Here is a 26,272-nt window from a genome sequence, read left to right as displayed (position 1 = left end):
AACCATATGATGATCTCAATAGATGGAGAAAAAGCTTTTGACAAAATTCAACACCCATTTATGATAAAACCTCTCCAGAAAGTGGGCATAGAGGGAACCTACCTCAACATAATAAAGGCCATATATGACAGACCCACAACAAACATCATTCTCAATGGTGAAAAACTGAAAGCATTTCCTCTAAGATCAGGAACAAGACAAGGATGTGCACTCTCACCATTATTCTACATAGTTTTGGAAGTCCTAGCCACGGCAATCAGAGAAGGAAAAGAAAGAAAAGGAATACAAACTGGAAAAGAAGAAGTAAAACTGTCACTGTTTGCAGATGACATGATACTATACATAGAGAATCCTAAAGATGCCACCAGAAAACTACTAGAGCTAATCAATGAATTTGGCAAAGTAGCAGGATACAAAATTAATGCACATAAATCTCTTGCATTCCTATACACTAATGATGAAAAATCTGAAAGAGAAATTAAGGACACACTCCCATTTACCATTGCAACAAAAAGAATAAAATACCTAGGAATAAACCTACCTAGGGAGACAAAAGACCAGTTTGCAGAAAACTATAAGACACTGATGAAAGAAATTAAAGATGATACCAACAGATGGAGAGATATACCATGTTCTTGGATTGGAAGAATCAATATTGTGAAAATGACTATACTACCCAAAGCAATCTACAGATTCAATGCAATCCCTATCAAATTACCAATGGCATTTTTTACAGAACTAGAACAAAAAAGTCTTAAAATTTGTATGGAGACACAGAAGATCCTGAATAGCCAAAGCAGTCTTGAGGGAAAAAAACGGAGCTGGAGGAATCAGACTCCCTGATTTTAGACTATATTACAAAGCTACAGTAATCAAGACAATATAGTACTGGCACAAAAACAGAAATATAGGTCAATGGAACAGGATAGAAAGCCCAGAGATAAACCCACGCATATATGGTCACCTTATCTTTGATAAAGGAGACAAGAATATACAATGGAGAAAAGACAGTCTCTTCAATAAGTGGTGCTGGGAAAACTGGACAGCTACATGTAAAAGAATGAAATTAGAACACTCCCTAACACCATGCACAAAAATAAACTCAAAATGGATTTAGAGACCTAAATGTAAGACTGGGCACTACAAAACTCTTAGAGGAAAACATAGGAAGAACACTCTTTGACATAAATCATAGCAAGATCTTTTTTGATCCACCTCCTAGAGTAATGGAAATAAAATAAAAAATAAACAAATGGGACCTAATGAAACTTAAAAGCTTTTGCAAAGCAAAGGACACTACAAACAAGATGAAAAGACAATCCTCAGAATGGGAGAAAATATTTGCAAACGAAGCAACTGACAAAGGATTAATCTCCAAAATGCACAAGTAGCTCATGCAGCTCAATATCAAAAAAACAAAGAACCCAATCCAATAATGGGCAGAAGACCTAAACAAACATTTCTCCAAAGAAGATATACAGATTGCCAACAAACACATGAAAGGATGCTCAACATCACTAATCATTAGAGAAATGTAAATCATAACTACAGTGAGGTATCACCTCACACGGGTCAGAATGGCCATCATCAAAAAATCTACAAACAATAAATGCTGGAGAGGGTGTGGAGAAAAGGGAACCCTCTTGCACTGTTGGTGGGAATGTAAGTTGATACAGCCACTATGGAGAACAGTATGTAGGTTCCTTATAAAACTAAAAATGGAATTACCGTATGACCCAGCAATCCCACTACTGGGCATATACCCAGGGAAAACCATAATTCAAAAAGGCACATGCACCCCAGTGTTCATTGCAGCACTATTTACAATAGCCAGGTCATGGAAGCAACCGAAATGCCCATCGACAGACAAATGGATAAAGAAGATGTGGTACGTTTACACAATGGAGTGTTACTCAGCCATAAAAAGGAACGAAATTGGATCATTTGTAGAGATGTGGGTGGATCTAGAGACTGTCATACAGAGTGAAGTAAGTCAGAAAGAGAAAAACATATATCGTATGTTAACGCATATATGTGGAACCTAGAAAAATGGTACAGATGAACTGGTTTGCAGGGTAGAAATTGAGACACAGCTGTAGAGAACAAACGTATGGACACCAGGGGGGAAGGCGGCGGGGTGGTGGTGGTGGTGTGATGAATTGGGAGATTGGGATTGACATGTATACACTAATATGTATAAAATGGATAACTAAGAAGAATAAAGAAATAAATAAAAATCAAGTCACTGAAGAAAACATGTACAGTAATATGATTTCATCTATGTAAAGATCAAAAATTTGTAAAACTAAACAGTATATCTTTTAGAGATTCAAATGTATGTAGCAAAAGCATGAAGGAAAGGAAGAGAATGATGAATAGAAATTTAGGATAGTGATTACCTCTGAGGTGGACGAAGGAAATTTATTAGTTCAAATTGGAAAGTGGCACAAAGGAAGCTTCCAAACTGACAATGATACCCTCTTAAATTTCATGATGAGAACCTAAGTATTTTGTAGTATTTATGTGCTTTATGTCATACCCATTTTTTCCCCATATTCATCAAACACTTTAAAAGAAAAAACAGTTTTAAAAACTGTAAAGCCAACGAGGTAATTTCGGAGTTGGTAGTCACTTTTGGTAAATTCTTCAGATTTTAACTCTCTCTATAGGCCAAAAATAACATCTAATCTTTCCACAGGGTATGAAGTTTTTACATTTTCTAACTCTAAAGCTACCAAAGTAAATTTGAAGATATGGGATCAAAATGGGATTGAAAAACTTGAAACCACTTCCCAGAGAGTGTCTTGAACATCTCTGGACACTTCTGTGTCTGCACTGGTCCTCAGCCTTTCTCCTCCACCCCACCCCTTCACATATAGCTCTGTGGAATCCATACTAGAGAGAACCTAACGTTAGGAGGCTCTGGAGCTCTGTAACCGGAAACCATGAACCACAGATTCCCTTGTTTAGTGACTACCCTCCCGTGATTATGTATCACAATGCAGAAATGACAAGCTTCACACTGCAGACCAGACTGCCAGATGAACTCCCAGCTGAGCAGAGGCTGAGGGGATTTGGCTGCCTTGGGTATTCCAACAGAGACACTGAGGTGTCAGGGCAGGAAGGGCCAAGCTTTTTAAGTCACCTTACGTTGCATCGGCAAACAGGTCTCTTCCAGTACTATAGCAGCAGATGCAGAATCCTGTGTACCAAAACACCTGTGAAAGTGGGGAAAAGATAACAGGGAGGGGCTGACAAAGAACAAAGTAAGAAGTGGGCCATACCTGGTAGCAAAGTGAGGGGTAGTTATGAGAATGCAGGAAGTGGTAACTTGAAAGAAAGGAGAGTGATTAGGATTAATAAGTCTTAGAGAAAAAAGTGCAGAGAAAATTTGCACCTCAGAATTGTAACCCACCATTACCTATGGTAACCCTATTTATAAAGAGCCATTAAAAAAATAAACCTTTAAAAAATGTTTTAAAATCAGATCTATAAATGAAAATCTTAACTTTGAAAGTAGAGTCCTGGTACATACTAAAGATGTACAGAAGCATTGCTCTTTGTACACAGCAGGTGTTGGGTTGAGTAATCACCAACATCTTTGCAATTGGTTATTACATTTGAGGAGAATTTTTTCTGGGCTATTTACATTTATCTTGGAAATGACACTTTTCCCCAGATGATTAAATTAGAAGAGTGTTCTTTAAACTGGAAATAGGGGGTTTTAAGTAACTTTGAAATTTCAAAGACATCTTAATTTTAAAGAATTCACATTATTACTACGTGAGGTTCCTAATAGAATATGTATTTTAGTCTGCAATTACTGCCATTGAGGAGTTTAAAAAAATCTTTCTTTTCATCACTCAATGTGATTTTGCATATCCTGCTGGTGCTTATTATGTACCAAACACTAAGCATTTTACGTATACTAGTTCATTTAATCCCTGCATTAACCTCTTACGGTGGGGCCTGTTATCCCCATTTTATAAACAGTTAACTAAAACAGAAGAGATGAAGAGAGTTGTCCAAGCTCACATGGCCAGTAAGTGGAGAAAAGCAGATTGGAACCCAGGCAGTCTGGCTTCTGAGTCTTAATTTTAACTTTAACCATCATGCTGTGTTGTTAATCTTACCTCAAAGATTGTTTACTAGGCTGTGTATCCTTCCCTCCTTGTGTTTGTTGGCATACTAAGTCAGTAGTTATCTGTTTAAATGAAGTTATGGAAAGGAGTAATTGAATTAAGTAGTTCTTTATAATTATCCCATTAAAGAGTGGGTTGACATGTTTCGATTACCAGAATTAGTTTACATAATATAAAACTAACATTGTGTTCAATCTGTGTGTGTGAGAAATTGCCGTGTTGGATTCTATTTAAGAGTGACATCTTTGCCAGTCTTTAGCTTGTTATTTTGAGCAAATCTCGTCATCTCTTTGTCTTTCATGTATCTGTAAATATGAGAAAACTGAAGGCATACAGAGGTTTAAAAGAACTAGAATGAGAAATGCAAAGAGAATCCAAAGTATTGTATAGTAAAAACAAAGATTCCCTTCCAGGCACTTGTAAGCAAGCATATATGTTAAGAGTGGTAAAAAGCATGCATAAATATCTACTAAGAAAGTTATGATGTGTTTTGTGTGTGGTAAAAGCAGTACAAAAGTTCTATTTAGAGAAGCTTTATGTAGAAAATTACATTGCTCTAACCCTGAAACATAGCAGTAGACTTTTATTCATAATAGCCCGAGGGCATGGGAGTGGGGAATACAGGAGGGGTGTAGAATGCTAAGAAATTTTGGTCAGTTGCTAATATAACATAAAGAGATTAAATGTCAGCCGTGTTTTATTTTTAACACCAAATTGAGATTTTTACCATTTTTATACTCAGCCAGTACTTCTGCTTTCACTTTTGCTGAGAGGGCATTATAAAAGCATGTCATGGATAAAAGGGCAGCTTTTGAGAGCTGAGTGTGTGGGTTCAAATCCTGATTGCGACACTTAGAGCTTGGGTGACCTTTGGCAAGTTATTAAATTCTATAAACCTCAGCTTCCTCGCTTGTAAAAGGAAAGGTAACGATAGTTTCTACTCTGTAGATTTATTGTTAGGATGCCGTAAGATAATCGTTGTGAAGTATGGATACTGAACCCAGCGCCTGGCTAGCGTTTAATCAGTGCCCTTCACATTTCCATGCCTGTGCTTGAGTAGCATGGTGCTGGCAGCCCTGCAGTTTCTGCGAGGCTGTGAGAGGAGGCTCTGTAGGCTGACAGCACCAGCGTCATCTGGGAGTGGCCCCACTGCTGAGTGATGCAGGCGTGAGGCCCAGGAAGTGGTTTGAACAAGCTTTCCAGTGTGTGTACACGTTAAATGTTGAAATCCACTAGTGATGCTTTTTGTTGAAGAGTAAGGCTTCTGTAGTCAGGCTGTCTGGGCTCAAATGTTGGATCTGCCATTGATAGCTGTGTATTCTTGGGCAACTTAACCTTTTCTGCCTCTGTTTTTTCATTTGTAAAACAGCACTAACAGTTGTAGCTGCCTTATTGGATGGTTGTGAGGATTACGAGTTTAGTACACATAAAGCACTTAGAGTCCAGTTTGGCACATAGAGAGCTCTTGGTAAACGTGAGCTCTGCTGTGATATTTACGACGACCACTATATTAGTTTCCCATTGCTGCTGTCACAACTACATAACAGTGACTTAAAAACACACATTGATTATCTTAAGGTTCTGAAGGTCAGAGGTCCAAAATGGGTCTCACTGGGCTAAAATCAGGGTGTCAGGACTGCACTCCTTTCTAGAGGCTCTAGGGGAGAATCCATTTTTTTGCCTTTTCCAGATTCCAGAGGCTGCCAAGTGTCCTGGCCCTTGTCCCACTCACATCTTCAAAGCCAGCAGTGGTGGCTCGAGTCTTTTCTTACTTTACATCACTCTGGCACTGACTCTTTTGCCCCCTCTTTTACTTTTAGGGACCCTCGTGTTGATGCTAGGCCAACCCAGATAAGTCAGGATAATCTCTTATTTTAAGGTCAGCTGATTTCCAGCCTGATTCCATCAGCAACCTTAATTCCCCTTTGCCATGTAACCCAGCCTATTCACAAGCCTGGGAATTAGGCTGTGGACGTTTTAGGGGACCATTATTCTGCTTCCCACACTACCAGCTTCTGATGGATGATACTCGGTACCCACCAGCATTGGACTGCTCTTCTCTTGTGAACTTGTTTTTCCACTCTCTACCTTTCTTCAGCTTTTTCTACCTCTTACTTATTCCCTAATCTGCATCAGTTTACATCCTTCGCCTTATACTCAGTTGAGGAAATAGAAGCCATCAGATGAGCACTTGCTCATCTCTTATCCACCACATCTACATGCTTACCTGAATATATCAATCTTCTCCTTTGCCTCTACTGAAATGAAGAGACTGTCTGTCTTTCTCTTCTTAAAATCCTGGCATTTCTCACTGCCTGCCTCCCCACCCCCGGATTTTTAGATTTATGTGGACAATGTGTAGGATCTCCCGTCTTTAAAAAGCCCTCCTCTGAATCCGCATTTCTCCTCTGATTTCTCCACCTCCCATTTACACTACAGCTCCATCTCAGCATGCCAGTTTCAACACCTAGTTGTTCTAGCAGAAACCTGGAAATCGCCCTCGAAGGTAGCATCTCAGCCCTCCATCTCCAGTCCACAGGTCACTGCATCTGCCTCTCAAATGTTGCCTCAGCTGCCTTCCTCCCCGCCCAGGCCGCTGCCTCTGAACTGCGTCCCCACCGCTACCTGTGCTCCCCGGACTCCTTCCTGCATTCCGCAGCGGAAAAATGGAACTGGATGTGTGTCACATCTTGCTTCCCCTTACAAACTTTGACTTCCTGTTGCTTTCAGGATGAAACTTAAAAACAAAAAAAAAACTAAAAAAAAAAAAACAAAAAAAAACCCAAAAAAACTTTAACCTGATCTGGCTGCGGTCACTCTAGCCTCGTTGCTCATCTCCCTCACTCAGTGTGCTCTGACCACGGTCTTGTAGTTTGTCTGTCGCGCCAGGCATTCTGCTTCGTGGCCTCCGCATGTGCCTAGACTCACACCCTCTCCTGTCTTTGCTTCCCCACCCCGCTCTGCTTAACCATCTTCATGACTCATTCTAAGCTGAGGAAGACAGAACTAATTTCTTTCAGGACCATTTAATTTAGTTCAGAGGTTTTCTGCTGAAGAATTTATTGATCAAATTATCACTATAATAATTGACATGCTAGACATCACGAGAGCCTCTTTTAAAAAAAAAAGGTTAATTTCCATCTTGCACATCTTACTGCAGACATAGCTGTGATTATAATGAAGAGAAAATGAAGCTATAATCCTTTTTCACTTCTGGACTACTTAGTAAGAGTTTATGGGTACCAGTTAGAACATGTGCTCCCTGCTATGTATATACTGCCTGGGGTGTATTTCCCAGGTGTTCTTGCCAAACCTCGTTCATCAGATGCATAATGATCTAGCTGTTCATGGATGAGAGGAGAAAGTGGTGGCATGATTGTTTATGTATCATAAAACATGACTTTCTCATTATTTTTATAGTGACTCTTCTTGATTACTTGACACTTTATTAATATTTCTCTATGTATCTTATGTTGCAGACTATTCAGACTATGAAGACAGTTCCCTAGAATTTTTGGAAAGGTGCTCTTCTCCACTAACTCGATCTTCTGGGAGTTCTCTGGCTCTACGAAGCATGTTTACGGAGAAAAATACAACATATCAGTACCCAAGGGCAATTTTGTCAGTTGATCTTAGTGGTGAAAGTATGTGTAACCATGTAATGCTTAAAACAAGTCTTAAGATTCTTAAATGTGGAACCAAAAATAAAACATACTTTAATGAGGCCTATCTGAGCAGGGCACACAATTTAAAAAGTTATTCCATGAACTAATATGAAAATCTCAACATTAGAAATTTGAGCTACTTTTTAATTTATATAAAGTAAAATCGGCATTTATATTTAACTGTAGGACAGGTAGTAAGGAAACAATTAGTGTCTACTATGTACTGGTCTTCTGCAGGTGTTTTTACATGTATTTTCATATTCTTCACTACCAGCTTATAAAGTAGATATTGTTACCCACACTACATAAACAAGCAGAGGCTTATAGGTTAAGTAACTTATGGGGCTAGTTAGCGTTAGAATTAAAACTCAAACCAAGGTCTGTCTTAACTCCTAAGGTAATGCTTTTTCTGCCAGATATTTATCATAGTCTTAAAAATGCACTTTGAATTCCTGATCACAGATATGTCTGTAACCAAAAGTCTGGAAATGTGGTCAGATCAGTGATTTGAACACATTCAGGTATTAAACACGTAGACAGAAGACCATGTTAGGTGGTGACACGAGCCCTGGAGCTGGAATCTCTCAGGTTTTCCTGTAAGTCCAGTCCTGACAGTGGAAGGTGTTGAGGACTCTTACCTGCCAGTGTTCTAAGCAACGGGAAGAGGAACTCTCCCAACTGCAGATATTGATGGCTTGAGACCAGAGCTCTAGCACAGTAGGAACCAGAGTCAAGGAATGAAGAGGAAAGGATGGGGGTTCATCCTATGTAAAATCCCAGGGATATTTATGGGGAGTGCCCTGTCTTTTCCTTAAGTGCCCTACATGACAGATGCCGGGTCATGTGTTTTCTCTGGCACTGTTACTGCCTATTCTCTTCCAGGCCTAACTCCCCTCTAGCTCACTATGGAGAAAAGCATATTCTTCCCTTTACCCTAAAATAAGCACATAGCACTTTTGAGATTTTTTTAATCTCAAATCTAAAAAAAAAAAATTTGGGAGGGATTAGGAAAAAGTTCTGTCCCCTTTTCTAACAAATACGAGTCACCTTTTCCCTTTTGGGCCAGTGGTTCTTAACCTCAAGTGTACATTAGATTCATTGGTGTGATGCTAAAATATATGATATCAGGTCCTTCAGCGGAGCACAAATCTGGGATTTCTTGGAGGGCGGGTCCTGGCAAGACAGCCCCGGTAGCCGGGGTTGAAAATCACATAACACCCATACTGTGAGCCATCAAGGTCTCAAAATTGCCTTTTTTACAGAGTGATGGAGAGTGGGAGATAATATCTGGATGACCAGTGTTGCTGGAACTAGAACACTTGGGAGAGGGCTGGGAAGAGTGTCATGAATGTGTACCCTCAGTCCCGCTGTCTTTCCCCTGCGCTTCACGTGTTCAAGCGTTGAGCTCTGAGAAGAAAAATGGAGAGGTTCTCAAATGTTACTGTGCATCAGAACCACCTGGAGAGCTTCTTAAAACACAGTTCTGGGTCTTACGCACAGTATTTCTGATTTCTGACAAGCTCCCGGGTGATGCTGATGTGGAAACCACACGTTGAGAATACTGTGTGGGGAAACAGCAGTGTTAGTTCATGCGGCAACAGTTACAAGAGACCAGTGCTCTGTGGCCGCTCAGTTGGAGCTCTTGTCCAGGTGGCCATTTCAGTGTGCGAAGGGACCTGTACTTCCTTTTCTTACTTAACTTTCAACCCAGTGGCCCGTTTACTTAGCCTCCAGAATTCAGCCAAACACTGCTTTGATGCTTGCGAGTTTAGTCGAACTGGATTTTCTGGCCAATATTTTAAATTTGCCTTCTAGCACTGTGAAGCCTGGCTGTTTCGGCCATACAAACCTATGTGAGATATACACTAATTCCTTTCAATGATAGTCGTTTTTAAATTAAATTCATTGCTAACCCTGTTATGATTGCCATTCATTGAATACCACATACGTGCTGCAGCAGTGTTTGAAACTGTTCATCCACGTTCTAGTCTGCCATTTTGCAACATGAACTTCTATTCGAGAAAGCCCAAGAGAAAGTACAAATTTGGGATTTAAGTTAGCAAGATTATGAGTAAATGAAATTTATTCTTCAGGTTCTCAAAACTACCCCTATTGTTAATATTAGAAAGATTTTATAATATCTAATTGATTTACTTCTGATTCCTTGAACTTTTTTTTGTATTTCTGTACCATTGTCTCATTTCTACTGACCTTACTCTCTCCAAGATGTCCTAAGATCCTAAAGAGAAGAAAACATTTATTTTTCTATAAAACATTAACTTTTTATAAATCAGAAACAAAACATTCAAAAACATTGAGTCGGGGAAAAAATAAGCACGATTAGAAGCTGATAAGGAAAACACTAAGTCATATGAAATATTTAAAATATAAATTGCATGAATTATTTAGTTTGAATTCAGGCAACTTCCACCTGGTCTGATTAAGTCTGAAAAAATTTTCTCTATATAACGACTCCCTCCTTCCCTCTTCCAGAAACATTCTGGAGTGGCTATCACATGTATCAGGCTTCATCCTAAGCACTGACTACAGAGCATTCAACAATGCAGTGGACTCTTGCTTGCTCTCATGGACTCTTGACGTTCTAGAAAGGGGAGATGAATAAGCAGCAGGTGAAGGAATGGTTGAGAACGTGACTGCAGGTTAGGGTGGTGAGGTAGGCAGGAGCCAGCTCTGCTCTCTGTTCGAGGAGCAGCCTCCGTTTCAGGAGCCTGTGAGCAGTGGTGAGGTCTTGTGTCACGTGCCAAGTGATGACTCGGTTTCCCCAACATGTCTCCACCCACACTCCGGCAGACCTGTGGTGTCCTGTCGTCATTTCTTTCCCTTTGTCGTGAATAAATATTTCCTTATATTTGCCTTGATATTTTTTTCCTCAATAGCCTGAGCTAAATGATAGTCTTTGACTCAACGCTGTTATAAGTACAACTTAAAAACCTAGGATTTGAATAGAGTTGTATATAGTGGTCATCAATATAACCTAACTTCTAGGGTATACTTACTTATTTTTTTTAAAGATTTTTATCAAAATGAAATTTAAAACATTTTAAAATTCCTTAGGGAACTCATAATCCCAGTTTAAGAAATGCTGAAATCATGAAGAGCACAGGCTGTGGAGTCAGTCCTGGTGTGCAGTTGGCTTTACCACTAGCTGGCTGCATTACCGAGCAAGTCATGTCATATTTAAAGTGCTTTGGATGGTACCTGGTGTATGTTAAGTGCAGTGATAGTTGATGATACTGATACTGTTAAGAATCCCAGTATTGCTGTCAGGACCCTAGGCAAGCTCCTTCACCTCTCTGAAGCGCTGTGTAGCTGTATGGTGCAAATAATGAACCCTGTTCTTTTTACAAGCCATTGTTGTGAGGATCAGAAGGGATAATGTTTGTGAAAGCATTTGAAAACTGCAAATTCTAATTGTTAATGTCAACCTTAGCCCTCACCTCTGTAAGCACCTGGACTAGGGGATACTTTCTGAGTTACTTGTAATGGTGTTAACATTAAGATGTAAAACGATCATAGTTGCCTGAGCTTCAAAAATCATTTGTTTCTTTGTCTAGAGACAAATACTGTATTCCCATTCATCTGCCCTCCCTTTCTAAATACTTAATAGCTTATAATCACTTCCTATAGTGCCTTTCTTTCTAGAAAATGACGTAAAAATGAAAAAAAATGCTGAGTATGCTTTTATGTATATTCTAGACTTATCGGATGTGGATTTCCTAGATGATTCTTCAACGGAGAGTTTGCTCCTCAGTGGGGATGAGTACAATCAGGACTTTGATTCAACCAATTTTGAGGAATCTCAAGATGAAGATGATGCGCTTAATGAAATTGTGCGATGCATTTGTGAGATGGACGAGGAGAATGGCTTCATGATTCAGGTGACCTGTCTTCCCTTCAGCCCTGAATTAGTTCAGGTGCTCAGCACATTCATTGGGGCATCTGTGTTCTCTTTTTCCTCACCGTCCTTTTGAAGATGGAGGCTTCTAGCTTAGCGTCAGGTTTAAAGTACCAGTTGTAATGATTGGCAGATCTCTTCTTCAGATGAAGTAGACTGTTTTCTTATCCGAGGATCTCTCTCCGGGATGTTTATTTTGAGGTCTTCGAGCTGAAATTCTTTTCAAGAGCCATTAAGGTGGCTAAGCGTCCACACTGAAGGGTAGACCATAGCAATTCTTTTCCTGCTGGTCTGGATCCTGTTGTTTAATAATTTACGTTATATAGTCACCCTTCAAAGGGCAGAAAAGTTTCCACAATATTGAAGATTAAAGGAAAGCTTTGTTGCAAGGATTACCATTACAAATAACCTCTCCCTGTAGAAAAGGTATCTTTAAGAATAAAGGAAAGCATAACCCATATTTTGTGGTTACATTTGGAAGATTCAGAGATGTTAGTTATAGAAACGAAGAAAAAGTAATCATCTTTTTCCCCCCTTTTCAGTGGTTTTCTCAATAAGGGAACTACAGATTTATAGGTTCACCACACAGGTAGTACTTTAAGAGGTTGTTACCTAATGCACTGCTACAAAGTCGCCTTTTTTTTTTTTTTTTAATTTCTGCACTTTAATAAGCTATTTTTAAGAGTTCTAAGGATGTGTGAAAATAGATGGGAGAAATAATCTTTTGCCTTTTTTATGATTAAACCAGTTTATCAAAGCACATTTTAATGGGTGCAATGAGAGGAAGTGCTTGAAATAGCTGACTGTTTCAGAAGTGAAATTTCTCGGAAGTCATCACTTGCTTTTGTTATGTGGATTAAGAATTGAACTGGTGGCAGCTGCCGCAGCCGCTGCCGCAGCAAGACTCATCCAGCTAGTTGAAGAGAAGGGGTCTGTCTTGATTTCTAGCGAGTAAAGTGCGGTTGTTTCCCGGCAGTGTGAAGAGTGCCTGTGCTGGCAGCACAGCGTGTGCATGGGGCTGCTGGAGGAGAGCATCCCGGAGCAGTACCTCTGCTACATCTGCCGGGACCCTCCAGGTAAGCTTCGGTCCCTGTGCTCACCGCAAGGTGTCTGGATGTCTTGTTACATACAGGTTCCGTTGTACGTCAGCTGTCTGAGACACCATGACTTCTGTGTCAGCTAGACTCCGCTTCCATGTTAAAATTTAAAACTGGTTTTCACTGTTTGTTATGGTTTCATTTTCCATATTAATTATTTAGGCAAAAGCATTAGCATAAATTCCTTAGCATAATTAACTGCCTTACTGGAAGGAGAGGGTTGTGGCTTTTACCTGAAGAGAACTAGCTCCTTAATCTACTCCTGTGTATTGATTTCTAAATAGGTTAACATATGGCTGTTTGAACGGACTCCTAGTCTGAACTCACGCTCCTGCTGACGCGGTTTTGAACGAGTGTCTGATAGTGCTGCATATCAACCTAATGTCAGAGCAGATGGGATGTCCAGTTATCACGCCCGACCCCTTTAGTTTACTGATGAGGCAGCGGGGGCACAGAATGTCGCATGCCTCGTGCACAAGGATGGTGCTAGACTGGCCGCACCGAGAGGAAGCCCTGTGCCTTTGGGCTCCCTGTCCCCTAGGTGCCTTCCTCCACGCAGAGGCTCTCCGAGCAGCAGTGTTCTGCATATCGTGTGCACTTCCAGCTCCGAGGCAGAACCCATCTAGACATCTCAAATGAAAGGCTGCTGCCTTGTTCTGTCTATCAGAAATAATAATAATAACAATAGCATTAAGAAGCAGGAGAGTTATCCAAACCTACATGACGGTAGGCATTTGTTCATTCATTCATCCAGCAGCATTTATCGGATGCCTTCTATTTGCTAAAATCTGGTGGTGCGGGGTAAGGTGATTGATTCTAACCACGCCTTCCTCTCCCTCACAGTATAGTAGGGGACACAGACATAGAAGCAACTAATTGTAATAGGATATAATTACTGTCGGTGGTTAAGATATAGGATTATATTGGATTCTGTGAGCTCTTAGATGTGAGGGAGCAGTCCTTAGTCAGTTAACTAGAACTCTCTGTTTCGCCCAGTTCAAAACAAATGTTAGTGAGAGAAACAAGTACCCCTGTCTAGTTTCTGTCGAGCCCTTTTGGCCTTTTTAGAAAACAGATGACAGAGACATAAAAAATGGAAAGCAGCACACTCAAGGTTCTTCTGCAGGTGTGACCTGCCACTGACCACATCCTTCATGGAGTTTGTCCTGCTTACCGGGCAGGAAATCTGAAGGTGGGGGGAACTCTCACAGTGCCAACCCCTTGAAGCACTGTCTGACTCGTCTTTTGAGTTTGTTCTTAGTCCTAGAGCTCGCCTTGTTCACTGAGTGATGTTAATCGGGTAGCAGTTGAAGGGAAGTCTGAATAAGTGGAATCCTTTGTCACTTCAATGTCAACTTTATCTACAGGTCAGAGATGGAGCGCAAAATATCGTTATGATAAGGATTGGTTGAATAATGGGAGAATGTGCGGGTTATCATTTTTAAAAGAAAACTACTCTCATCTCAATGCCAAAAAGATAGTTTCCACACACCACCTGCTTGCTGATGTCTATGGTGTTACGAAAGTCCTGCATGGGTTACAGCTGAAGATCGGAATCCTAAAGTAAGTGACGGGCGGCGGAGGGAGGGGCACACTTTAGTGTGAATTTTAATTTAAACTAAATCGGTTGGCTTTTTGCAGGTTCAGATTAGCAGCTTGGAAGACAGAATAGATATTTGAACAAATTTTAACTTTAAAAAAAAGGAAAGGTTAGTAACTTTTTGGATGAATAGCTCCTTCATGCCTATTGTCCTGGGATAGAGAAGCGTGGGTGAATAACAACGGCATCTAGTATTTCAGCAAATGTTAGTCCCGTGACACTGTTTTGTGGGCTCACCTTGCGCACAAAAGTACAGTTGCTGTGGTGAACCCTTTGGTATGTGTCCTCCTTCAGGAATGCTGTCACGATGAAATAGATGCAAAGGTATATTTTTAAATTACCTTAAGATTGGCTTTGAAGGGAGCCAGCAGGTCATGTAATCTATTCGTCTCCTGTGTACCAAATATGTTTTAGTCATCCCAGGCAATTCCTCCTTAAAAACAAAACAAAACAAAAACAGAAGAAACACTGAGCCTCCATAAGTAACATATCAGAATGTTCTTGAAGTCCTTGTTTTTAGTTCTTCCTAATACCTCCCTAGAATTTCTCTTTAAAAGTATACATATTTTATATAAAACAGGGTGATTCACTGGTTCTTCACAAGTTTTTCTTTATTTTGACTCACTTGCCTGGGCTGGAAACGTGCCCCTTCCCTTCCTTCCATCCCCGTCCCGCCCCTCCCGCGGTGGCGAGGCCCGCTGAGTACTCTGTCCCTGTGGTTCCTTACCGTCCCCGTCTCTCTCCTCACCAAGACCGGCTGAGCCGGGCTGTTCTTCTCACGTGAACGGTTGCCATATCTTGTAAATTCCCGGTGGCTCCAGCCTTGTGCTCTTTCAGTTCATCCTTCATACTGTTGCCAGTGTGATCTAGTAAAAGATAAAGAGGAGTTTGTCTCTTTGGAGCTTAATATACCATCGTGTCTTCCTGGTGCCCAATGAGAAGAGTGCAGGCTCATTCAGCATGCACTCTGAATCCTTCCACGATATGTATTCTCTCTGTCATTTTGTTGTCATGTCTTCCCTCTTCTAATTTTTCCCCCAAATGTTCCAGCTATACCAAACCATAATCGCTGAATGAAGCATGCTTTTTCATAGCTCCAGGCCTTTACTCACAGCCAGAATAACCTTCTGCCATTAGTCCTTCTAGCAAATGCTTTTTCATGATTACCTTCCCAGCTAGAGCTGATCACATCCTTGGCAGACTCCATGCGTACTGGTTTCAGGCACTTTGGTGCACCTTGTTTATGTCTGCCTCCCCTTACTAAGCCATGGGTTCCTTGAAGGTAGGGCTTCTGTCTTATTCATCATTTTATTCCTAGAGGTTAGTGGAGGGATAAGTACTCAGTAATTGTTGAATGGAATTTGCTTCGGTTGTATGTCATAAACCTGAATACGGATTTCTTTATAAAAAGTCCATGCAAATGCTAAAACTCAAAGGAGAAACTAAATTATTAAGCTAAGCTTTTTTTTTTAAAACCTGGTTGTCCTTGACATCAATATGAATTTCTGTACATTCATAATTTCACTAAGGATTTCAACTGGACAAATTTTGCCTCATGCCTATAGGCTCTCTTTATGTTAATATTTCTAATAATAATAGTTATTATCACTAGCTACTATTTATTGGAAGTCTACTACAAAACCTGAAATTGGTGGTTTCATGTGCTATTTCATTTAATCCTTACAATAATGTTCTTACTTTGTTTGATAGATGGGTAGTCAAAGATAGAGGTTCTGTAACTTGTCCAAACTCCTCCTCTAAGGCACAGCAGTATTCAACACATTGGACTATTGAATTACAAATCTAGCTTTCCTTCTACTATGCCTTTTACTGTTGAAGAATTTTTGTGTTTTCTGGCTATTAAACTATTAGGAGTTCAAAAGATAAAATTTATAATTTCAGAAACAAGGCTTATTATTAGAAAACTAATTTGTCTCCTGGTATTCATCTAATTTGGAAATTATCAGTTCACAAACATTATTGAGCCTTCTGAAAGGTTTATGCCTCCAGAATATCCTCCTTTTACTTACTACAGAATATGATGAATGGATTCCTCTTTTGCTTACTACAGAATTTTAATTACTACAGAATTAACTATGCGATATCATGCTCACATGTTTAGTGAGGATGGGGGTAAAGGGATATTGTCATGGACTGTTAGTGAGCATGTAATTAGTACAGCCTCTTTGGAGGCCACTTTGGCAGTACCTGTCGGAATTAAAATGTGCATACATTATCTAGGCATTTCATATCTAGAAATTTATCTGACTGCTAAATTCCCACTTGTGTGCAGAGGTACACACATGCAAACACACACACACGTGTATTGGCGGGGAATTGGTTGGTGAGACTAGACTGCAGCACATTAATACTGTTCAGCTACTAGAGTGAAACTAAGGGAAAATCTCTATGTACTGACAAGGCAAGATGCCCTTACGTGTTATATATGAAGAAGGCAAATTGTTTGAGAGCCCCATTTGTGTAAAAAGAAAAAGTGTGTGCTTACCCACTTAAAAAGTAATTTTATATGTACAGAAAAAGTGTGGAAGATTATACTTCAGTTATCTATGATTGCCATGGCAGGGAGGTTTTTACTTTGTACACATTTATAATCTGAATTTTTTGTCATGAGGAAGTATCGCTTTTTGATTGACTTAAGATGTTAAAATATGCTCATGTAAAAGTTTTTCATGTTGTACAATTTTAAAAAATACAGTGAAAAATCAGTAAAAGAAGTGCACATATCAAATGATGATGTGAATTATCACAAAAGTACATTCATTATTGCTTTTCTACCTGAGTTTTATTTCTATAAAATTATGAAAATTTACATTTTGGATGAAATTCTGGGGCAGGTTAACCTAGAAAGTACCTTTACTTTTGTCTTGAGTGGCTGACCTCCTCCTCACCTTGTTCGCTTGGCAGTGGTCTAGGTCTTCAATAGAGAGGTGGGGATCAGTCCACCTAAGTCAGTACACTGAGCATACAAAAGGCATGGATAACTGAGGGTTAACTGTGTAATTTTACATTCTGAAATTTATTGTGGCATTATACTTGTTACTGGACTTTTTTTTTCTGAACTGCTGTTTCTCCAACTTTATTTTAAGGAATAAACATCATCCTGACCTTCGTCTCTGGGCTTGTTCTGGGAAGAGGAAAGATCAAGTAATTGCTGGGGTAGAAAAAAAACTAATGGTGCAAGACACAGTTAATGTGGAAGAAAAGAAGTATCATGTACAGAACCATAAAGAACCACCTCGTTTGCCCCTAAAAGTGGAGGGAACGTATATAACAAGTGAACACAGCTACCAAAAGCCACAAAGTTTTGGTCAGGACTGCAAAACTCTCGCAGACCCTGGGAGCTCAGATGATGATGATATTAGTAGTTTTGAAGAAGAACAGGAATTTCACATGAGAGATAAAAACCGTTTACAATACCCAGTAAAAGAAGATGGAATGGCCGGAAAGGTATAACTAGTTCATTTGTCTTTGCTTGGAAATACGATAGAACAAAGGAAAATTTTGTGAAATAAAACATACTGAGTTCCCAGATTTTACTTATATTTCCAAGTTCATAAGTACCTTGTTAGGGTAAAGACACTTGTTGCTTTTGCTACAAGAAAACACTGGCCATTTGAACATTTAATTATCCCCTAATTCAGAAATGTAATAATTCATTAAACTTTTGCCTTAACAAAAGTTTCAAGTTTATAAGTACACTTAGATGCCTCTAAAAACCATGAGCCAAATTTTTTTCCAAATGAGAATGTCTACGTGTGAAAACATGAAATTGCATATGGGTGTGTATATATTAATATAATTTGTGTTCCTTTTGTATGTGTTTTAGATAAAAAGTGGCACTTTTTATCTAAAAAATCGTCTTTTTAAAAATTACAGCATATTTGTATATGCATATCAATCACATTATGCAGTAAGTTGAATTCTTATAGCTCTGTGTACATTGAATATTTATAAACTTATTTCTTGTTCACAACTTAGAGATGTCGTGCCTTCATTTTTTATTGATTTTTCAATTAGCAATACTGCTTTAAAATTAGTTCTTTATTTTTCTGGCCTCTTTTATCAAGTAAGGTCTATAAATAAATACTTAACTGAATTTGAAAAGCTTATATTACCTGAAATTTTGTGGTAAATTATTTTGTCAAATTAATATCCCTCTTATGAAGTGAGTTATCGCTGGTGAAACTGAGGTCAGATTTTGTGTGTGTGTTAAGCAGTCTGCACTTTTTAAGTTTTTAAGGGGTTTTTCTCTTTCCCTCACCTCATTGATTTAGCTGCAATAATAAAGTCCAGTCTGCAGTTAATTATGCTTTATACTAGCCTTTGCCAACTACCTTAATTTTTTTCCATCATTGTTTTTTGCCTTCACTCCACTTGTGACACAGCTTAGATTAACTGAGGAAGGGGTCAGTCAATTAGCTGGGCTTTCTAGTTACAGAATATAATTAGCTCCTTCATTTCTTCAGCAGGTTTTATTGAAGGCCTTCTACCCTGTGTAGCACTCTACTAGACATTGTGAAGAGACATAGCAGGCATGTCTGCTTTTCAGGACCATCAGATGTAATTTAGTTATGTGCTAGTACTTCCTTTAAAAATATTCTGGGAGTCAGGTTTGATTTTACCGATCATTGTGGGTAATGAGGTTTTTAATGCGTCTTTCCCTTTATGACATTACATTTCATCCAATTCTTTGTTTTTTCTGTTGGCTCTTTGGAGAAGAATTCAGCTGAAAGGAATACAGTATTTGTTTATAATGATAAAAAGGGCACTGAAGACCCGGGAGACTCACATCTTCAGTGGCAACTCAATCTCCTTACACACATAGAGAATGTGCAGAATGAAGTCACCAGCAGGATGGACCTGATAGAAAAAGAAGTTGATGGTAATTTAAGAAAGAACTGAAATACAATTGCTGTAGTCTGTAAAGTGTGTTTATTGCACTTTTGAATAATTTAATTGAAGTTATTTGAAGCTTTTGAAATTATGGGACAGAAACTACAGATGCTGTCCATGCTCATGGAGCTTTGCTGCTCCCTTTACATTGTATTTAACACATCTGGCGTTTAGGGTCTTTTAGTCTCAAGACAGTATGACTGGATATTTTAGGGATTTTTTTTTTTTTAAGATGGATATTTATTAAATATTGCCCACTTGCCAGGCACAGTATATACCATATGGAATATTTATTATTCAATGAATAATAATAATATTATTATTCATTGAATAATACTATTCAATAAATAATATTTTTCAATAAATAATATTATTCAATAAATAATATTATTCAATGAATATTTTCATTGAACTGTGTTTTTTTTTTGGAAGTCAGCATAAGGACTTTAAGCATATTTGAAATATGGGGGAAAACATTTTGTTTTCACTTTGGACAGTGTTTGTTAAGTGAAATTAACAACAAAGAACTCTTGCAAGGTTAAGCAGATAAACCTTAAGTTTGCATACACATTTTCAAATGTTTTTCTTTTATATTTAAAAATTTTATTGCACTGGAGCCCTAAGGAGTGGACAGGAAAAATATTATCCCCATTTTATAGTTGAGAAAATAGAGTAATTTAGATTACTCGATTCCTAATCTAGTGTTTTCCTATGCTTTTTGACTCCATTTTTTTTAACCTTATAGATTGTATCTCCTGCCCCCCCCTTTTTTTATTTGCAAAAGTATGTACTACTTTCATCCCCCAGTAAGCTAGAGTTCCTACTGCTTTGTTTTTCCCTGTGAAAAGAAGAAATGGAAACCCATTTCAGAAGCATCTTCCATTTGGTAGTAAGCCAGTTGTAGAGTTAGTTTAGTTAGTTTTAAGTAGATTTTTTTAATATATAAATTTATTTATTTTATTTATTTATTTTTGGCTGCGTTGGGTCTTCCTTGCTGTGCGCGGGCTTTCTCTATTTGAGGGGAGCGGGGGCTGCTCTTTGTTGTGGTGTGCAGGCTTCTCATTGAGGTGGCTTCTCTTGTTGCAGAGCATGGGCTCTAGGCGCGCTTCAGTAGTTGTGGCTCGCAGGCTCAGTAATTGTGGTGCATGGGCTTAGTTGCTCTGCGGCATGTGGGATCTTCCTGGACCAGGGCTCGAACCCGTGTCTCCTGCATTGGCAGGCAGATTCTTAACCACTGTGCCACCAGGGAAGCCCTTAAGTAGATTTTTGAAGAAGAAGAAAATGCAACTTGATGCTATCTCCTATTATTATTAATAAAAAGTATAGAATGTAATTAATTGCATTCTGCCTGAACTTCTAATATGCTTCTTTTTTTTTTTTAAAGTACTGATAAAATAGTGGGAATGAAAGGACACTAAGAAATTGCTACCTCCTTTCCTTTGTTAAAAAGAACTTCTAGATTTACAAAAATGGTTAGAGTAGCTAAGTTTCATTTAAAATGGAGATGATTTAAGCCTAAATTAATAGAAAGCTTGAGCAGGAACAGGGAATATTGTTTCCTGTTCCAGAAGAGAGTAAAAGGAGACACTCAAAATGCAGTTACTTTATATCTTTAAAAGGAAAAATTACCTAAAATGACGACAGATAAAACAACAGATAAAGGTTACTAAGAGGGGCTAGAACTCTTGTGGGGTGAGGTGTAGAGGATGCTTGACTGCTCAGAAGTGACTTCTGTACATTGGCTTTCTAGCGAAAGGGAAGTGAACTCTTTCTCCCTCACTTTTTCAGCCTTCTAATTATACCATGTTTTGACTGTGTTTTCAGTTGCCGTTTAAATGTGTTTGTTCTTCTCTTCTCTCTTTTAGTTCTGGAAAGCTGGCTTGATTTCACAGGGGAGTTGGAGCCACCTGATCCTCTCGCGAGGCTGCCCCAACTTAAACGCCACATCAAGCAGCTCCTAATTGACATGGGCAAAGTACAACAAATAGCAACTCTCTGCTCTGTATGACAGCAGTGAACACCTAATGCAAAGAATGTGGCTCTGTTCAGTCGACTAATTTTTATTATCCACACGGCTGCTAAGTGGATGGTTAAAAAACTTAGTGATGTTTGGTCATTTACTGATTTGTGACATCAATAGGATGGCACCTTGGAAAGGAAAATGAAGAACAACTTTATCAAGGAAGCTAATATTAAAAAAATTTATGAGCTAGATACAAATGATAACGTGTCATATTCCAAGCATCAGTGGAGGTAGAATATAATCTGTGCTAAGGGAATCAGATTGGCAGGATTTTTGAAAAGTTGCTAACGTGAAGCTCGAGATACCTGTAGAAAGAAATATGGTGTATTACATAGTTTTTAGTAGAAAGATCTATGTTTATAAACCAACATTTGGCCCAAAGCAAAATTGTAGAGGAAATTTAAATTCTGGAGAGTTCTATAAGCTTGTTGTAAGAACTGTCTTCTCTGCAGTTGATCTAGCTGCACCGAAGTTTAGAGTATTGAAACTTTTATAGGATCATGAGCTGTTTCTTAGGTGATGAATGTCCTTAATCAGAAAACTGACAGTAGAAGTCTCACTTCTGAGGAGAACATTTGTGGAATTCTTACTTCATTATGAACATATTTTAAAAACAAACAACAAAATAATTGGAGTTTATTGCTGGCATTAAGCTCACTGTAAAAAACAGAATGGCTCGCAGAAGGGTCAGTGTGCCAAATGATGATGATACTGCTGGAAAGAGAAATTTAAATCCTGTGGGAGTTCTCTCACCCAAGTCTTACATAATGCCATCAGCCCATGAGAAACGCATATATCACATATACTATATAGAGAATATATATAGTCAAATTTCAGTATTCAGGTTTCAATGTACAGTTTGATCCTGAGTATGCTTGGATTTGCCTTCAGAAAAAAAGAAGTTGTAAATAACCTCAGCTGGGATGAGGAGTGACAAAAATATCAAAATAATTTGTGGCTGTGGATTTTTTAACTGCTGGTAGTGGAATACTGGAAAAGCTTCATTTCTGAAGATGAATTTTATTTTTAAAAAATACATACGCACTCAAAACTCTTAGCTTTGATCACAAATGGACAGATTTCTGAAACCAAAGGCAACTCAGTTGCTGTGTCAGCTCTTGCTGGATTTCGAGCCCAGGTCCTCCCGTCTGCCAGTGCTCTTGTGAGTTGTGTGCTGCCCCCAGTGCTCTGCGTGCAGGTATGCGTTAAGTGTGTGTGCTTGTTTGAAACAAACACTCAACGTACATATGTACATAATCTACACATATTTATATCTACACATATCTAGTTTTATTACTATAGACTATAAGAATTGGTGGTTAACATGAAATGTTACCTTTTAACAGACTGTTTTTAAAAATTAAAAATGTATGTACAGGTTTTGAAACTTTTTTAAAAAGAGGAAAAAAGACTGTTAGGAGGCTATTTGATGACATATAACACTTGAATATTTTATGCCTCGTTCTGTTGATCAGTTCTAGCAATCTGTATAAATGCATTTTAGAACTGATGGACAGTAAACTTGAATTTATCTTTGATAAGAATACATGCCACTGTACATTCAGATATTATTTAAATTTGCAAACACACTGTTCTATATGTAAGGTACTGTATGTAAAACTCTTTATTAAAACAATTCCACATATCATAAAATTTCAGCTTGCCTTTTTGCAGCCTTATATTTTGATGTAAAGATGATTAAAAGAATGTGCAAAACAGTCATTAGACATTTTTATTGCCTTTTGACATTCTCCAACTTGACAAATGTGCCAAAGATCACAGACATAAAATGCAGCCCTGTGTATTTACTTATGATACATTAACTTTGTCAAAAATCTTACTGAGAAATGAAAAGCTTTAGTAGAGGGATATGAGGTAGTTATTAAATTTGCATATTAAAGTAAAAATAATAGTGCCTATATTTCATGTGTGGAGTAAATTTGCTAATGTCTGTATTTCAAGATTGATACTTTGTCTTTCATTTGTGTTTTAAAAAAATGGCTCTAATCTTTTCCCTATTATGGTTAAATTCTAGCCATTTAATTTATATCTTTTTTTTCAGAATGGAGCAAGTAGCATCCTTAGGCTGTGAATAGCGGTGTTGCCTAGATTCTTGTCACATGCACAGAGGACCCTTTGTACCCAGTGACACTCATATTCTTAATCCCTGATGACCACAGTTAAGTTAATGTGCATTTTTTCTTGGAGTATCTTAAAATTAGATCACTTTATTTGTTAGCAGCCAGCAAACTAGAAGTTCAACTAATAATTAGAATATTGAATTTTTGCTCTGCTTTTATGCATATGAATTGGGAGTCTGAATTTTTACTTTACATTTTTAAAGTAAATCTGTATCAAATTACTTGTACGCACATACCCACTTAATATAGAGTATATCAACAATTGGTTGAAGCCTTTTAGCAACTAGCAGGCCGAGTCATTCCTTATTTAGGAAAGTGAATTCATTTTTGAGAAGTAAGTCTATTGTGTGAGGTTTCAGATGAGTTTTCTTTCCACTTAGTCTTACTTTAAAAATGTGAGTATATATATTTAAATATGAGCAATAAACTAGAGAGGGTGTTTCTTGAAAAGATAACTGTTCATTGCTACCCAGACAGAATAGACTGACATTGGTGGGGAAGGATCCTTCTTAGTATGGTACTGATAAGTATAATTTGTACTTCTTCATACTCCTGTGTGTTTCTACTGACTTATTATTTTCAAACTTAAGAGTAGTGCACGCTTTCCTTAAAGGAAATTGATTATTCTCATAATTTCAGGTAAAATCCTTTTTCCTAACACTCACCTTATTTCCACTGACTTATGTCCTCTCAGGTGTTCATATTCTGTATGTTCAAAATGAAGGAGCCCATTTCCCCTCCAGCCAACTGGGTCTCCTGCCAGCTTCACTCTCTCTGCTGTAATATCACCACCCTAAGAGCCCCGGCTTGAAACTTGCAGTCCCTCCCCCTTATCCATTTCTTCACTAGATGTGCTGGTTCCTCAAAATGGATGGTGTCATCTTCCTCCTTCTCAATCCCACCAGTAGTACAGTGTTTTTTATAAAATCACGTCATGGAGGTATTACTGTGGGCTTCTGAAATTTTAATTTTGTCTTCATTCTGATTCATCAGAATGGTCACTGTCAAGCTAGGGGATTAACACTGAGTGACTCCTCTGTGCCAGGTATTGTACCTGTTACCTGTAGCATCTACTTTAGTTCTTTTGTGGAGAGGTAAGACAGGATCATTTTTAAGATGGGGAAGCTGAGGTTTAGAAACATTTAGAGACTTGACTTGTCATAGGTTAGTGGCAGGTTCAAGACGCAAACCCTGTGCTCTTCAAACTCATGTTCTTTTCCTAGCAGGTGTGTTTCACCTATTCTTGTCATTTCTGTTTTCTGATATCATTAGTGACTCCCTATTTCAAACCAAGTCAGGTCTGTGTAATCTGGATCTTTTGTATTTTACCTAACCAATTCTCAAATCCATTTAAATATAGCCTCACTGTTTAGATAGACTATGCTTGTTTCCATCTCTTGCCTTCATATTATTTTCCTCTTCTGGAAAATTCTCCTTTGTTTGTTGTGTCTCTATAAATGCAGACAATCCTTCAGGTTTCAATTTCTCTTCCTAAGAGAAGCAGTCCATTGTTGAAGGCCTCTTATAGTATCCTGCATTGTACTGACGTGCAGGAACCACGTCAGTGAATAATATATTTCCTGTAGTGGAACAGGCATGAGCGGTTTGGGGGACATAGAATATATATGTTAATTAAAGTGGTGGTCTTTGAATGTTTTTTGGCTGTGACCTCTCTGTGGGAATTTTGAAAAATTGTAATTCATTTCTGGTACCTGGAGATCTGGAGACAAGACTTAAGTGTATTTCGTTTATTTAAGGGGTCATCTAAGGAAGTTGGAGTGAGGAAGAGGGAAAAGTAGGGAAGGGGAGGAAAAAGCCAAGGTAAATACACACAGTTGAGAACAGTGCTATGGGCAGTGGGGCTTTGATTCTGCCATTTGAAATTGTTCATCATAAATTTAAACAGTTGCAAAGAGTGTGATTTCTGATTTGTAAATATTGGCCTATTAAAATCAACCTGTTATCATTTTAAAATGTATGCAATAGAATCAGTACAATTTTGCTACTTACCAACATCTATTTTAAAAATACATGAGCAAGCTCTTCTTTAACATTTGAAAATTTTACAAATTTTATATTCTGTTTTTTGCCTTTCCAGTTTGCTTCCTAATAGAATGTTATCTTCTTTTATACTTACAGGCCTTTGTCATCCTCTTGTACTTTTATCCACATACACACAAAAAAGTAAATTGCACTTTTAAAACGTATTTATAGGCTTCTTAACAGAGTATCAAAATACATGAAGCAAACACTAATATCACTGAATAGAAAATAGAAAAATCTGCAATTATAGTTGAAGATTTTAGCCCTCCTTTAACACTAATTGATAGAACAAGTAGACAGAAAATCAGGATAGAAGACTTGAACAAAGATGAACACTCAACTTGACCTAACTGACATTGATAGAATGTTCCACCCAACAACATGAGAATACAAATTTCCTTTTTAATACACATGGAACACTCAAAAAGATGGACTACATACTAGGCTATAAAACAGGTCTCACCTCATTTAAAATTGAAATGCATAACATGTTCTCCAACAATAATGAAATTAAACTGGAAATCAGTATTAGATATCTGAAAAAAACCCAAAGTGTTTGGAAATTATCACATACTTGTAAAACAATCCATGACTCAAAAAAGTTACAAGTAAAATTAGAAAATATTTTTAATTGAATGAAAATGAAAATACATCATGTTAAAATTTGTGGGATGCAGCTCAATATTAGAGGGAAATTTACAGTTTTAAATGCTTATAATAAAAAGCAAGGT

General features: G+C 38.1%; 1 protein-coding gene across 10 annotated transcripts in view; it reads left to right on the top strand.

Moving 5' to 3' along the window:
• Positions 1-25,496, top strand: part of PHF20L1 (PHD finger protein 20 like 1) — a 79,753-nt gene extending 54,257 nt beyond the window's left edge. For 6 of the 10 annotated variants that reach the window (XM_059901345.1, XM_059901351.1, XM_059901348.1 and 3 more), the window contains 7 exons: positions 7,622-7,786; positions 11,525-11,706; positions 12,700-12,799; positions 14,188-14,383; positions 17,528-17,888; positions 19,158-19,323; positions 21,200-25,495. In XM_059901345.1, the coding sequence (XP_059757328.1) occupies positions 7,622-7,786; positions 11,525-11,706; positions 12,700-12,799; positions 14,188-14,383; positions 17,528-17,888; positions 19,158-19,323; positions 21,200-21,342 (1,313 nt within the window). In that variant the 3' untranslated portion in view covers positions 21,343-25,495. Of the gene's footprint in view, positions 1-7,621; positions 7,787-11,524; positions 11,707-12,699; positions 12,800-14,187; positions 14,384-17,527; positions 17,889-19,157; positions 19,324-21,199 lie in introns of all 10 variants that reach the window. The other 4 variants (XM_059901352.1, XM_059901349.1, XM_059901346.1 and 1 more) reach the window with 2 other exon arrangements.
• Positions 25,497-26,272: the final 776 nt, after the last annotated feature.

This window comes from Balaenoptera ricei, chromosome 17 (assembly GCF_028023285.1).
Source record: "Balaenoptera ricei isolate mBalRic1 chromosome 17, mBalRic1.hap2, whole genome shotgun sequence".
NCBI lineage: Eukaryota > Metazoa > Chordata > Mammalia > Artiodactyla > Balaenopteridae > Balaenoptera > Balaenoptera ricei.
Note: the sequence above shows the minus strand (reverse complement) of the source record. Positions and strands in the feature narration are given on the sequence as shown.